The sequence below is a fragment of the Clupea harengus genome, chromosome 22 (assembly GCF_900700415.2).
Source record: "Clupea harengus chromosome 22, Ch_v2.0.2, whole genome shotgun sequence".
In the NCBI taxonomy this organism is placed as follows: domain Eukaryota; kingdom Metazoa; phylum Chordata; class Actinopteri; order Clupeiformes; family Clupeidae; genus Clupea; species Clupea harengus.
Window position 1 is genome coordinate 12,709,736 of NC_045173.1, and position 16,143 is coordinate 12,725,878.

The window sequence follows — 16,143 nt, forward strand, 5'->3', positions numbered from 1 at the left end:
GTATTGAGAAATGCAGCAGAGGTGATTGGGGGGTGGGGTAGCAGCTGTTAAAAACACAAGTCTCTACATGTTCATCTTATTATTAGCAATAGCATACTGATATCTTATAGTTCATTGTAATTGCTGATTAATGAAAATAATTTTGAATATTAATTTATTTGTTATTATGTCTACAGTATTACATCTTCAATGACCAAAACTGATTTCAATGGATTGTGAATAACTGTATAGATAATATATGTTGATATACAGTTTGAGATTAACACCACTGTTTTGAAATAAAACTGTAATACTGTACATTAAATGGGTTTTACCATGTTACCATAGTGTGTTATGATTGCATAGATAATACACATTGGTATATACAAGACTAACATTTCACACAAGCAAGATGACATAAGACTACAGAAATATTGTCATCACAGACAATGTTCCATCTTAGAAACATGAAAAGTTTGTTTGCAACCATGTTGTCTCTACCACATTCACCCACCCATTCATGAAAACTTACAAAGCTAAACATACAAATAAGTAAATATCATCATCAGTTCAGAGTGTATAATTGTGAGTGAAAATACAAGCAGGTCAGTTACAAAAATATCCTCTCATTTAGCACTCAAACTCACTATCCAAAACAGACACATTTGCCCCCTCCAAACACACATGTTACAGTGCTATTATTTTCACACTTTTATATGTCTTTTGGAACTGAGTAAACAGAGAAGCTGAGATTGAATTTAGCGATCGTGTTTGCTTTATATATACTGTGCAATACAACATATTATATCAAAGACTGCCATCATATATAAAATAGAAACTTTTTAAAGTCAAATCACATTTATTTATATAGCACATTTAAAAAATGCACACATTTCAGCTCTATAATGTAGATACATTTGGAATTAAACAATACAATTAAACAATACAGACACTTCTTAAAACATCATATACATTTATTTCATGTATCTTGTTCAATTAACCACACCATTTCTGACAGCCATTTTATTCCTGTGAGAGGACTGGGGATCCTTGGGTTCAACACGGGGGTTAAAAACCGGGTGACCCCACACAAACATGGTGGCAGGCAGGGGAAATGGAGGCTGACACAGCCATACCTCGGCAACCCCAGGAGGGCCAGCGGGGGAGACAGACACGCTCACGTAAGGAAGTAAGGAAGTAAGGAAGTAAGGAAGTTACTAAAGGAATATAACGTTTTGGCACACGTAATGAAAATCTAAGTATCATGCAGAGAAACCTCACTGACTCATAAGTCGTTGATTAGAAAGTGTAATCGAAAGGGAAGTAGTGGCACCAGTTTTGAATAAACGCATAAAACCCAGGGGGGGTGAACTCATAAAACACACAAAAAAAGGAAAATATTGGACATTAGTGTTAGTAGAGGACAGGGCCATTAATCAATGGATGTCTGAAGGCCTGCCACCAACAGAGAGTTGTAAATCTATTTGTGTAAAACCTCCCATCTGCAGTGCAAGAGATCCAAGCAAACACAGATAGATAACAGATCATGATTGAGTGCAAGACAGCACACATCATCCATTACAAATATCAGATTAATAACAATGGCAATGATATTTTATCCATGGATCCTAATCTTTGGCAGACATGAACGGAACATCACAGCCTGCTAGATAATGCCAAATGACGCTGGAGAACCGTGACACCAGCTTAGCCAGAAAAAGGTCACGGTCTATATGCTCAAATGTATCACAGACGTTTTTACAAAATTGACTGGGCAAAGAAAAAGTGCATTTGTAAACACATTTAACACATATATATTAGTTATTTGTGACAAGTAAATTCATTAACCAAATCTAAACTTTAGACTAATTGTTCTGTAAAATCTAAAAGAATAACAAAAGGAATAGAAGAGGCAAAAAGGCTGGTGATATCAAAGTTAACACTGGACATTTATTTTACATGAAATTTGCTTTTTACATGAAATTCGGAAATGTATGCCTTCAATGACAAAAAATCCAAAATCTGGACAAAAAAGTGAATTGTTCAGTGCTCATTTCAAAGGCGTTTAAATTTGGAGAGTGGATAAAAAAAAACAAAATAACAAAAAAGACAAATATTCAGTTAAACTATAATGTATTTAGGGAGTAAAATAATTTCACTATTGTAATAGTAAGTAACCTCTTAGTTAGTCCTTATTATATTCCTATATTATTTATACTGAAGTGCAAATATACAAATTAAAATAATAAATCGTATCCTAGTGTGTTTCATACGGACTAATTATGAAAAGAAACACCCACTTTAGAGTGATACAGGATAATTTCTGTGGGTAAAATCTTTAAATGAGATATACACACATTATATCATAGGAAAGCCAACAACTCACCTTTCCTTTTTAGCAAAAAATAGATATTTACAAGCTTAGTGGTTCAGCAAGAAAAACACAAACACCAATGATTCCAATGATTCCAATCTTTAAATTAATTAAAAGCCTGAAGCTGATTCCTGTTAAAGTCTTTCTCTGATATCCTCCCAGCAAGCGCAGGTAGTTGACTCAGTTTCAAGTTGACCGCTAGTTCGGATCCATACATGCATTACTCAACAGAGAGGTCCTTTAATGTATTAGAGAACAACAGCTCAATAAACAAATAAATCTGCATAACCATGTCTGGATTGTGGTTTATAACGTATATATTTACACATCTGTTTTTTGTTACATAACAGTTTGTGTAAACATGACAAAGTCATGCCACATCAAGCCACTCAGGATGAATTCATTCACTTTCACAGTTTTTGATGTAAATTTGTAGTATTAGTATTTATAGTAATAATAGTTATAGTTGTATTTATAGTAATTATAGTAATAATAATAATAATAGTAGTAATAATAATGGTAATAATAACACAATAATGGCATTATTATTATTAGTAGTAGTAGTATTGTTGTTGTTATTATTAGTATTACTATTATTATCATTGTTGTTGTTGTTATTGTAATTGTTGTTAAATGTTTACTTTACTTGTTACCACTGAGCTGTTTTGCTATGAGATGCGGTTCTCTGTTTGAAAATATACTATAGCTATAAACCAGAACAGTGATGGGTTTTCTATAGATATAGAGTGTCCATATTTGGAGACAGTTATTATTATTATTATTATTATTAATAATAATAATAATAATAATAACAATAACAATAACAATAATAATCAAATATAAATACAACTAATATTTTGGGTATTTGGGTAGCTGATATTTTGCATAAATAATGGCGGCAATATTATTATTAAGATTATCATCATCATTTCTGTTTTCTTCCTGCCACTTTAAAAATGAACACAGGGAAATCTGCTTAAGTTAAACTTGTCTGTTTGCTGTTAGTTCTGTTGGCATCACAGTGCTTAAGCAGACTTATCCAATGAGAGCTGACATGGGCTGAAAGGGAAGATTCTGAATTCTATTAATGACTTCTAGGGCTCAGTTTAAAGTGGGCCCGCAGCCAGCCCCAGCCAGCCACGGCCGACCACAGTGACGTAGCATGTGGGATCTGCGCAGATATTTCTGTGTAACTCACACAGAGGAAGGGGAAATGAGATCACACTGAATGTGTTGCCTCCTTCATCAATTTCTTAACAGCACTTAACATGCCTCAAAACAGCTCGCTGCTTTCATTACTCAAACCTGGAAAGTCGAGTGGAGAAGTCAGCATGGGATAGAATGGATGGGGTGATGGAGAAAGAGACACTGAGGGAGAGAGAGAGAGAGAGACTACTGAAAAGAGCTTGGCAGATGAAGAGAAATGGTAGAGAGATGGTCAGTCATAAGGATATGAGAGGGTAAAAAGTGTGTGGTAGATATAGATCTGAAATCAGCAAAAGGTATAGGTAGCACGTATAGAGAGCCTGACTGGGAGAGAGAGGAGGAGGGAGGGAGGGAGCGAGGGAGGGAGCGAGGGAGGGCACCTCTCAGAGCGTGTGGAGCTACGGGTTGGGGCGGGACCGAAGACTTGCGTGACAAACAGGGAAAAACAAGGGGGCAGGCAGCCGGGCGTCTGTCCTCTGGGCATGCATTAATACCGCACTCTTTCATCTTTTATGTCGCTCTTGGTTAACTCTCCCTTGCCCTCACTCACTCCATATATGTTTAATGACCCCTCTTCCCCCCCAAAAAATACGACAAAAGCTCACCAATTACTACAAAATGAATGGAACAGAAGGCTACAGCCATATTAATCAGTGGCAGAGAGATGCGAGAAGAGCCTGGCAAAGGATGTCGTCCAAAACACTGAAAATGACTCACTCATCTGAGACAGTGTTTGCAATGTCTCTCTGAATAAGATTACTCCATTACTTTTCAGACATCAACACACACACACACACACACACACACACACACACACACACACACACACACACACACACACACACACACACACATCCACCCAACAAAATGTAGAAGAATTCTCAGCCTCTTTTTTTTAAAGGGTACGGGATGGATTGGTGGAGAAAAAGACACATCCCTGGACAGCACCTCATCTTAAAAATGATTGACTTGCTGCTGCGCTGTCTTGGCATAAATTGTAAAAAAGTCTGTTCTGTGATTGTTCCTCCTAGAGAGCAGAGTCTAAGAAGAAGCTGTTAGTGAATGAGACGACAGAGTCAGTTGCAGGCCAGACATAACCCGTGTAATGTAGAGACTGGCGACAGTGAATCTAATGGTTCTAGAAGAGGATGGGAGTAAGTTGTCTTAAAGCAAATTGGCTCAGGGGGGTAATTAACCATGAGCAAGATTGCTTAACCTTCGGGGGCCAAATGCGAGTCTTCAAAGCCTGCATCTCTTTCAGCATGCGTCTTCCATTCTCCTCTCTCTCTCAGGCTCTCTCTCTCTCTTACTATCAGCCACTCTTCTTCGCCATCTCTCTTTTTCTCTCCCTTTCTCACGCGATCGTTTCACCCCTGAACTGCAGCACAGTTGAGCATGCTCTGACCTCTCCCCATGCAGGAACCAGTTAATTGTCAGCTCCAGTAACTTGCAGGAGGAGATGGACCCAATGATGATGGCCTTTTTATGAACACGAACGCCTAGACTCAGAGAAAAGCCACAAATTCACGCTTGCAAAGTGTTTCTGGCCACTTTGGGTAAGAGGGACTTTACCGCCATTGCGCCAATCTCCCATAAGTCTGCCAATTCATAACAACAATTAGGCTGAAAACTGCAGATGCGATTAGGGAGAAAATAAGATAAGTGCCTGGCGTGTGTTTCCTGGAGTATTAGTGGCCGCATTAGATGAATATGATTGCATAGAGGAAGGAAAAAGGGCAACCATAAGGCTATGAAATAGGGCAAAGATGCATACACACCTAACCATACACAGACACTCTCTCTCTCTCGCACGTAGACACCCACTGCACACACTGACAGACATATCCCCCCCCCCCCCCCCCCCCCCACACACACACACACACACACACACTGAAACAAAAACATCATACAAGGCTGGACTTTCAATTCCTTCCCTCAGCAATATCATGGATGACCTGAATTCCAGGTGTTATGAGAGTGCAATACAAATATGGCATTGAGAGAAAGTACATAGAGAATAACTTACACTGATCTAATTTACTATAAGCCTATTATTCAGTGCTAGTCTAATCTGCAAGCCTTAATGTTTGAGTTGGGGAACAGTACTTAATGAACATTAAAAAAAAAGAAATCCTGAAGAAAAGAACTTTTTTTTTCATTCAATACAGATTTCATCACTGAAGCTGAATCATACTTTCCTGTATAGGCCACATTTTTGAGGTAAAAAGAAAAAATCAGGGATTGTTTGAAGTACTCACCAACACAGCCATTAATCCAGTAAGGGAATTCAAAGCAAACTTTTCAAAGGAAGCTAATTCAGAGCAAACATTTTAAAAACCCTCACAGTGTTGAGGTCGCAGTTTGGAGTGCTAAGGGTTGGGAGTTGATTTGAACTGTGTTTTGAGTTTTTTTTTAAATGAGAGAGAAAGAGAGAGGGAGAAAAAAAAGGTTTTCACCTCTTTGTCCTCCAGTGACAAGTCTGGCATGACAGAGGTCAACATGGCGTAAAGAGGTTAAACAAATGGGCATTCTCATTTCCAGAATCTTCCTCCTGATAACAATTATGGCCAGACATTACTGGATCTGCTGAAGGATTTAACATGTGCTAAATTAACAGGTGACTTACATTCTTTGGACCAAAGATTATATTTTCATATGCCAAGTTTGTTTTCTAAGTAGCCTTTTTGTCCTCTTGTGAAACAAGGAGAAAGTCAAATGCTGGGAACGGAAAAGGCTTAGAGGGTAATGCTGTGAGTTTATTGGTTAAACAAACTACCCTGCTGATATTTAAATACCCCCGTTTCTTTGTGCAATCACTTAGTTGACATACTTATGGAATTTGTTGAAATTTAATTTAAACTTTTGAGAATGTATAGACACATGTATTTTGTTCAATTGTTGACTTGCAACGGGCAACAGTAGGATTTTCTACTCTCTACTAAATATATATATATATGTATACATTTAAGCTTTTGATCGATCCCCAACCCACCACCACCAAATCCCCCACCCGCAAAAAGAATATATATGAAGTCAAACATATTTTCAAAAATGTGTATCAAGATACATTTTAACATTGTCTGATTTAACCAGATACACACATCTTATATACACCTGCATACACAGTATGGCTTCTACTTTATCAGTTATGTGTAAATTCCACGTCTTTTGTTCATTCCTATGGTTTGCTCTGGAAATCATAAATGTCTATTTCGAAATACACACATACGCTCAAAATTAACTTAAAAATGAATTAACTAACTTAATTAACTAATGAATTAACATCAGAAATGTCTGTTGCAAATAAATACAATTACAAACACTATTTTTGCGGATAGTGCAGTTTCTCAATGAATATCTCAAAGAATTCAACAGATTTCTCAGTAGATAGACAATACATAAAACATGTTAAATTAGATACAATGAAATTCAAAACTATTAATGTGAAACATGATTCATCACAAAATATTTTGTTTAATTTAATAAAATATTGACTGTTTTCATGACTTAGAAAAGTATTTTCCATGACCTAATTGCTGTTCTTAAAAAAAGAATTGGCAATACTGTTTACATTCAAAATATAAAAAATACACATTAGCCTAAACGGCGGAGAGACAATAGACACATGACTTTCCAAAGGGTCGACCTGCAAGTGATGTCTTATTACAGACTGACACCGTACCTCAATTCCACCATTGCCTGCCGATGAAAAAAAAAATACAGAGTAATTTAGCATGAGAAATTCTGGAGTTTTCTTCAGTAATTTATCTTGCATAAAGAGGACATAACAAACTAAAGTCTGAAAGAAATAAGTATGTTATCTCTACACTTATTCCAGTATCTGGCGTTTATTTTGGATTAGATAGAATCTGCACTGTGAGTACAACTATGTATTCCTCTGAAACCATACTGTACCTGCCATGCAATATCATATGACTACAAAAGCTCACTGGTGCCAGGACTAATTTGTCCAAATATTGAGCCAGAGGGGAAATACAACACATAAGAACTCATTTGTCTGTGAAAGTATTTGGTTACCCAAAGGATGTGTGTACACTATGTCTCCTTGCAGCTCGCCATGTTTTTCTCTCTTATTTCCTTTTATGGCGTAACTTGCTGCAGAACTGCCAGAAAGGCCTAAATATGAAGTGGGGCTTTATCAACCACAACCTTTGCTGTATGAATTCAAAAATATTTTTTTAATATCTTGGTGCCAGCCTTGCTGAAAGCCCTTTGGACCGTGCAGCAACGCATGCTGACCACACAAACGTCCAGGCCATGACCAGGTGCCTGGACCTGAAGTTTGTTTAGTGCTTCTGACTGTAACCATGACGATTTGGGTGGAGGCATGGAGCTACAGGATAGGACACTATACAGCAACAAGACCACGACCTCTCCTTCTGCGTGACCGGAAGGGCACAACAAGCTTAATGATCATGTGCGCTCAGGTCTGGCCAAGCCTCTGTCTCTACACAAATATCCACACACAGAAGCAGTGAGCTCCGCCAAGGGCCCACTCCTGGCACATGGTTTATTATTGGACATGTAGGAATAGAGAATATGGGCTAATGCAATCAGGGTTGTTGTTTGCTTGAAATCTTGACTGACATTGATGACAGTATAAACTTGGCCCGTGACCTTTAAATAATTAGGCTGTTTTTCCAGTATGTGCGCACAATATCTTAAAATGATTACAGAATCCATACGATTATTTTAAAATGTCTCGCTCGCCATGATGGGATGTACGCTGTAGATTTTAACAAGCGGTAGAAGAATAGAGAACTATAGTGTACAGTGCTAGGATGAAATCAATCATTTCCATTCATCTGAGGAATCTGTTTATCTTTCGTATTTGCTTGAGCTTTACAGTTCATGACCTGAATTTCCCTTGACCTTGCTCTGCAGTCATTCAAAGGCAAAATCATTTAATTGAATGTTGAGCACTGAACTCTGCATTCTTTTGAAGCCTGTCCTCAAGTACAGTAAATCCTCTTGTAGCTAATTTACAAATGGTGTGCATGCCTGGACTGGCTCTTTGGATTACGGCAGTAGTATTGTCCAAGGTTATCCGGGGTCCGTTCAGTACATGAGCTTACATCCAGTTCAGGATTGTTTGATTCCTGAAGGCACGGCGTCAAAAAGTCTGCACCGGAATGTTTGACTCTGCTAATGCTATCAGTGCAAGGCAGTTTGCTAACAGCAGAGGTATTAGCAATGGCAGGCAAGCACACTCCGCTAAGCTAAATTGCTTTGGATTTAACTGCTGCAGCAGCTTTGCATGTGTTATCCACTGCTAAGCATCCACATGTGAATCCCCCCCTCTGCTTCAACAATCCATTTTTCAATATTAAGGGTATATAGTAAAATTATTTGTTTCAGTTATATATGTAAACCAGCCTCTGGAACTGTTTAGGTTTATACTTTATAAATACAACTGAACATTCAGTAATGAATCATTTCATTCAACTCATTTGAAAAGTGATTTCTGAGACTAAAGCAGTGGAAGAATATGTTTGAGCTGGTTTGATGATACCCAGCTCTTCCTGATAGTCCCCTCGCTGAGTATGCATGGCTGTAATGGGTCAGTAATGGTCTGCTGCTGCATGGGTGTGTCGTGATGACTGCACATAGCCAGAAAATGTGCACTGCAGTTGAGTATCCTTTAGAGGGTGTTGCAGTGGCCAAAATCAAATCTTCCCCTATATAGACATAGAAATATTATCACCAAAGGTACCTTTACATTGAGCCTCATTTATTAATACCTTTGTTTGGTAAATTTACCATGCTCATGCGTTTACTGGGATCAAATGATATGCCACTGATACACGAACACACACACGTACACACAAGCACATAAAAATCAGACCATCAGAGTACGCTAAAAGGCAGTGCTACAGGCTGTTACAACAGTGGCCACTACGACAGGGGGAGTATCCTTAGATGGCTCGGAGGAGCAGAGCAAGAGCAGACGGCCCTTTCTGAAGTGGGTCACACGCCACACACACACAACACACACACACACACACACACACACAAACACACATGCACACACACACACATCAAACACACACACACACACAGCACACACACACACCTACACACACACACGTCACTCACACACAACACACACACACACACACACACACACACACACACACACACACACACACACACACACACAGGTCACTCAGACACATACACACACACACACAGATGCATACTGGTCAGCGGCAGACTGACAGCCTTTTAAGAATCTCGATTCATAAAGTATACAAACACAGAAGCTTCAGTCACAGCAAACAGAGCAGACGCATATGTGTCAAGACACTGACTGGACCTGGGAGACCGTGTGAGACTTGGGAAAAAAATCCACATCGCAGACCAAATGAGAGAACGTGAGAAACACAGTGTGTGTGCAAGAGGCAGAGACAGAGCAAGAGAGAGAGGCCTCCATGCTGGTCGGCCGTGTAAAAAAGGTCATGCCAACCTGCATAAAGATCATAGGGCTTGGATGCCCACGAGGAGGCCGCAGCTGGCTCCAGAAGCCAGAGGAGGTCGTCTGGGTGCCGTATCACACGGACCAGCAATGTACACAGAGAAACATGAGCTAAGTAATCTCCCTCTCTCTCGCTCATATACACAACCAAGAGGAATGCTGAACACCAAGAGAGAGTGAGAGTGAGTGAGAGAGAAAGAGAAAGACAGCGACAGAGAAAGAGTGAGTGAGTTCAGAAGTCTACTGAGGAAGAAACATGTGGCTATGCCTGTGTGTGAAAATGTAGATGCTATATTAATAGTATAAAAAACAATACAACTTTGTTTAGCGGTGCAAAACAATTGAAAACACATTCCCATGATGTCCAATTGAATCTGCTACATGCTAAATTAAGGCTAACTAGTCATACCCACTAAATGTCCCTCCTATGCCGTATCAATTGTGCTTGTGTACCCTACCAAGCCAGGACTAGCCTAATAGTAGATACACTTAAAGATCACCCTCTAGTGAGACTGTATTTTCATATCAATGGCGCTAAATTCTCTTTGATCACTGGTAAAGGATTACAGGCTGATACGATTACAACTCTGAAGTATGTTGCTGGGCAGAACAACTCGTTTGTCCAGTGCCACCGATCCATTTACTGGAAAAGAAGGCACATTTATAGCACTTTCAGAAGCAAACGTGCAATTTACGTATTGATTTATTTGTTATAAATTAGCATCATGTTTTATCAATGTTTTTTTTTTTAATCAGTCTTTAATAAATTATTTTATGTTACCTAATGTTCTATTGAACTAAAATTGTATATACATTTTACATGTTGCAGTTAACAATATTTTTTACTCAACTAAAGTTCATAAGTTCCAAATAAAAACGCAGATACACAAATAGATTCCGTGACATAGGTAGCTGAAAGAAAACACGAAAACAGTAAAACAAAAATAAAAATAATAATAACTGGTGTGATAATGTATGTGTATCATTATCCCATACCAATACTGGAAACTGTTTCATCGCTATAATCTTAAATAAAGCTGTAGCATACTGGTTTGTGAATTTGTGAAAATCTTTACGGGCACCGTTAGGTATTTTACGGTACTAATACATTTTTTTTGTATTATGTCTATAATATGTGTTAAAAATGAAACTTTATTAACTTTAATTCTATTTTCAACATTGTATAAGTTCTTTGGAAACATTGTGTTGACCTAAAATATGCAATGTGCATAAAACAAGGTTCCACTTTGACCGACAACAGCACGCCAACTGCATACCCTATAGATTTAAAAATGGCTTTTAAAATGCCTTAACGTTACCACATGAAATAACTGGAATGTCATTTTAAATCAATTACATAATTATCTTATTTCCCTGATAGTTGAGAAGCTAGGAAAAATTAGAATGTTTGCGTAAAACTATGACAAAACTTCGATTACTTAATTACTAAACCGTCTTCCCCTTTAGCCGATTATGAACATCCTACTATCCAGTGAACATCACTGGATAATTTATTATATATATTAACCAGAAAACTTTATATTTCTTAAATACTAGATCGTATGGCTTACCAAAAAGGTCGTAGGAAGGAGGCAAAAAATACCCACAGAATGTAGTAGAACCTTAATGATTTTCTTATGTAGACAACAGCGTCGGCTGTCGCCCGTAAAGTTATTAACTCTTGTTTTTTTTGCATGAAATGACTGTCATAACCTCTTCCTCCTATCTGTAGCCTATTGGAAGATGAACTTGGTTGATGTGGGCCTTCATGATTTACAATTGAAGGGTACATTTTGGCTTTAAGGGTGTCCAAAACGTGTCTACGCCTCTCAATTTAAATAAACGGTCAAGAATATTTGTTGGCATATTTTCCCTGTTGGTAGTTCGGTATTAAACCATTGCCACTTGACAATTTCTTACTTTTTAGCTGGACCGCAAGATATTTGGCAGAAAGTGGTTTTGATAACCTCATGTCAGAGAAAGCCTGTTACTGTAGATTGCAGTGATTGCATTACACATACCCAACGTAGAGCTGTTACCAACAGACTTTTGGTTCGGATTTTCAAGTTTTATTTGGGAGGTGGATAACTTAAGTGCTTTCAAATCAACTACTAACATTAGACGATGATTTTGTCGAAAATCGGCTAATATGACAAATAGGTAACCTACATCCGACTCCAGGGTGCTATATCAGGGCACCTTTACTTTTTTCGATTCCAAAGACGTATTTTAAACAGATTTCACAGTTCAGTTACTGAAAATACTATTAAGGTTTACATCAGTCCTGAAGGTCCAGCGCTAATAAAAGTCACTGCTTTCAAAGCAAATACGGTATCTCAAATGGCCGACATAAGAATTTAAAACAAATATCCCTTTTTGTTTTTTATTAAGATGCATCTAGACGTGAGCAGGAACCGTGAGTGTGTCCACGTGCCAAGCTTGGCCGTGGTGCGTTTTCTGTGCTCCGTTTTAGAGAACAATGTAGTGATGCAGAGACGCGTATAACCAATAGGCGGTGGTGTATCTTGTTCTCCGAGTGCCCTCTTACGCTTGGACGTAGAGCCCAAGCCCTGGATGCCTCTATCTGTATTTTGATTTGCTCCCTAATTGACCCAAATAAAGCCCCTCACTGACAGGGGCTCCTCCGACCCCGAGGCACTATCAGAGAAGGGAATTCACAGCGAGCAATTCTCTTTCTTGAGTAATCCCATTTGCTATTGTGGTCGTCCAATAGCATAATGCCATCGGCTTGTTAAGCGTTTGACTTGACTTGCGTTATTCTTTGCGAGCGTACCGCTTCTCCATTGCGCTGGCGCCGCAGACGCGTCTGTTGCCACTCTGCACGAGGATTTGCGAAGCACTTGAGATGGTTGTACAGAACGACTGTGTATCAGAAAAGGATTTATTGGACATTGCGTAGAACGCAGGTACTGCACAGAGACGGATCTCCTCAGAGACCATTTGAGCACACTGAGTGATAAATATGCACGATAACGCGTCCGACAGTCAAACTTCGATAACACCAAGGTTCTCTTCATTTTTCATCGAAAATCTACTGGGCTCCAGTAAAAATGAAGGATCTTTGCGAAGCCCTACAAAGGATAAAGTAGCTGGGGATGTTCGACGAGAGTCAGTTTTCCAGGGCAGAGAGACAACACAGCATCATCTTAGTGAAGTGTGCGGTCAAGCGGCGAGCAAAGGCTCTACAATAGACAGAGGTCCCCGTACACAGCCCCCCCTTGAATGGTACCGGCGTTCACCCTTAAACTTTGATACCCAGGATCGTTCAGAAAGTAAGTACAGTTGCATTTGTCTATGTAATCTGTTTTAAGAGGCTTGTTATGAATGCGCTTTCCGAACTCATACATTTCAATAGCCTATAGTAACAACTTTGCCGTTATCAGAAAACACTACAGTGATTCGACATGAATTCGGCGGCTTTCATCTGGCTTTTGCGGGCTTGGTTATCTCATACAGCATTGTATCGAACTATTACATTGACTTGACTCACCCAAACAGATTATGTGATGTACCTGGTCATTTCCTCACGAGACAAACCACTCGGGTTGTTTCCCCGCCGAATCGTCGGAAGCAATTACTGATGCTTTAGCACCTCTGCATTAGCTTTGCGCTTCGTTGAGAAAATGATTGGAAACAGCAGAAGCGGAATTTCATTTCTCCCAAGAACCGGAAAGGAAGACTTAAAATATCTGGATTTGATTTGTCTATTTTTTGCAAGCCAGCAAAACAATTATTCTGGCAACTTGAGCAGGCACACACACTGTGTTTCGGCCTACTGTCCCACTGTACTGTGCATGCTGTATGAACTTTCTGTGAGGGTTTTACGATAGGGGTTTAAATAGGATGAGTCACAGAGTCAATCGCTGTCATTCGATTCTCGATTAAATATTGGGTCCATAAAAAGCATGACCTGAAGGGTTTATGTGTGTCACTGGTGCCTTGTCTCAAACCCAGTAATGGGTCATGGATCCAGGGCAGGGTTTCCCAAAGCCTACACACTACGTCATTCCGAAGCTGTAACTGTACTTTAACGTTTCGAGGTGTTTCCCAGAACGTCCATAGCTAAGTATACCTTCTCTAAGATATATCCTACTTTCGTTAAGCTGGTCTGGACCACTCGTAGCTATACCTTAACGCAGTTTTCAGGTAAAACAAACGTTTTAGACCATTGAAATGGGTTAGTGTCTGGCCTTAGGCTATGCACTAACTGCGATGTAAAACCAAGATATGTGTTGCTTTACATTTACAAAAAAACATTGGTCTATAATTGGCCGTTATTTTTAGTCCCTTGCGAATTCAAATCTATGAGTAATATCTAACCTACAGCCGTCCTTATTTGGGAACTTAGTTTTGTTTTTGTTTTTTTTTACTTGCAAAGTATTTCTTGTTGATTTCTTGATGATTACCTGCGCTCGAATCTGAGTCATACCCACCATACTCATCTCACGCATGCTCAAACCGATTTGAATGACACAAATGGATGCCAGATCAAGGGCGAGGATTCAGACATGGATTCAGGTATAGATAGGAAGCTCTTTCGTCAGGGAGCTCTTAAGAAATGCTTTGGGAAACACGCGCAGAAAAGTAGGCCTAAAAAACTCTAGTAAGGTATACCTTCCAAGTCTTCCTAAAACGCTGAGAGACAACGCTATCGGGAAACCTAGCCCTGATCATTTAGTCTAGTTCATTCATCAACTCCTTTGTTATAAGCCATATATGACATTCTTATTGATGTTGTTTCCTTTTTGTTCAGGCGAGAGGCAAGAAGAGAGCCGTAGTTCGGATGAACGCTGCTATTCCGTCCCAAGTGACAGGGATTCACCCATTGGTCCAGAGCCCATCTATGGCAGTGACGACCCAGACCAGAAAACAAGGGAATGTCTGACCGATGACAACGAGGATGCTCCCCACGTTTTCGACGAGCCCTCTGACGCGGATACCCCAGACCCAAACTTGGCCCGCAAGAAAAAGACCCGGACTGTTTTCAGTCGCAGTCAGGTCTTTCAACTAGAGTCCACCTTTGACCTGAAACGCTACCTTAGCAGCTCGGAACGGGCAGGTCTGGCTGCCTCCCTGCACCTGACCGAAACACAAGTGAAAATATGGTTCCAGAATCGTAGAAATAAGTGGAAGAGGCAGTTGGCTGCGGACTTAGAGGCAGCGAACATCTCTCACTCGTCCCAGCGAATTATTCGCGTACCCATCCTATACCACGAGAACACCACACCTGCATTGAGTTTTAGCGTGCCACAGGTCTCGCCGCCTCTTGTGGGTTTCTCCAGTTCTGTGAACTATCCCCTCACGTCCTTTGCCCAGTCGATGAGTGTATTGAGGTCGCAGATGACTGGCCTAGTCTAAAATTGTGGTTAAAGCATTTCAGCAAGGCCCCGAACTGTCATTATGTCAATACTGTATCTGAATCGTGCAATAACTCACTTGGCCGCAGAAAACAACATATTAAGGTTTTGCTGCATCCAAAGATTACATTTAATGTGATGATACATACATTTTTAGTTATAATCGTTCTATTTTTAATGTTATTAACGTCTTCTGTAGCCTTCGTCTGCCTTGACACTACAGATACTCTTTTTAATGCATGGGATGCAGACCCTAGCTGTCTGTGTATATTTTAAGATGACACTATTTTCTTTTCAGCAAATATATTTTTATTCAGAAGCACACTTTTCCAACCTTATCACTTTTTCACACGGATGTTTTAATAGCAATTAATAAAACTGATCACAATATAATGTCTGGCTGAAGTTGTGCTTTTTGTTAGTTTTGACTACAGTTTCAATACCTACACACACACACACACACACACACACACACACACACACACACACACACACACACACACACACACACACACACACACACACACACACACACACACACACACACACACACACACAAACACACACACAAACACATACATATTATATATTGTGTATATATAGAAAGATAGATAGATAGATAGATAGATAGATAGATAGATCGATAGATAGATAGATAGATAGATAGATAGATAGAGTCCTGATGCAATCACTTAGTGTTTTAAAATGGA

At 39.4% G+C, this 16,143-nt stretch overlaps 1 protein-coding gene across 1 annotated transcript; it reads left to right on the forward strand.

The window, feature by feature from the left end:
- Positions 1-12,189: 12,189 nt before the first annotated feature.
- hmx1 (H6 family homeobox 1) lies at positions 12,190-15,806 on the forward strand. Its single transcript, XM_031559960.2, has 2 exons — positions 12,190-13,348; positions 14,830-15,806. Exons 1-2 carry the CDS (start codon positions 13,039-13,041, stop codon positions 15,432-15,434), a joined length of 915 nt encoding a protein of 304 aa, XP_031415820.1. The 5' UTR covers positions 12,190-13,038; the 3' UTR covers positions 15,435-15,806.
- Positions 15,807-16,143: the final 337 nt, after the last annotated feature.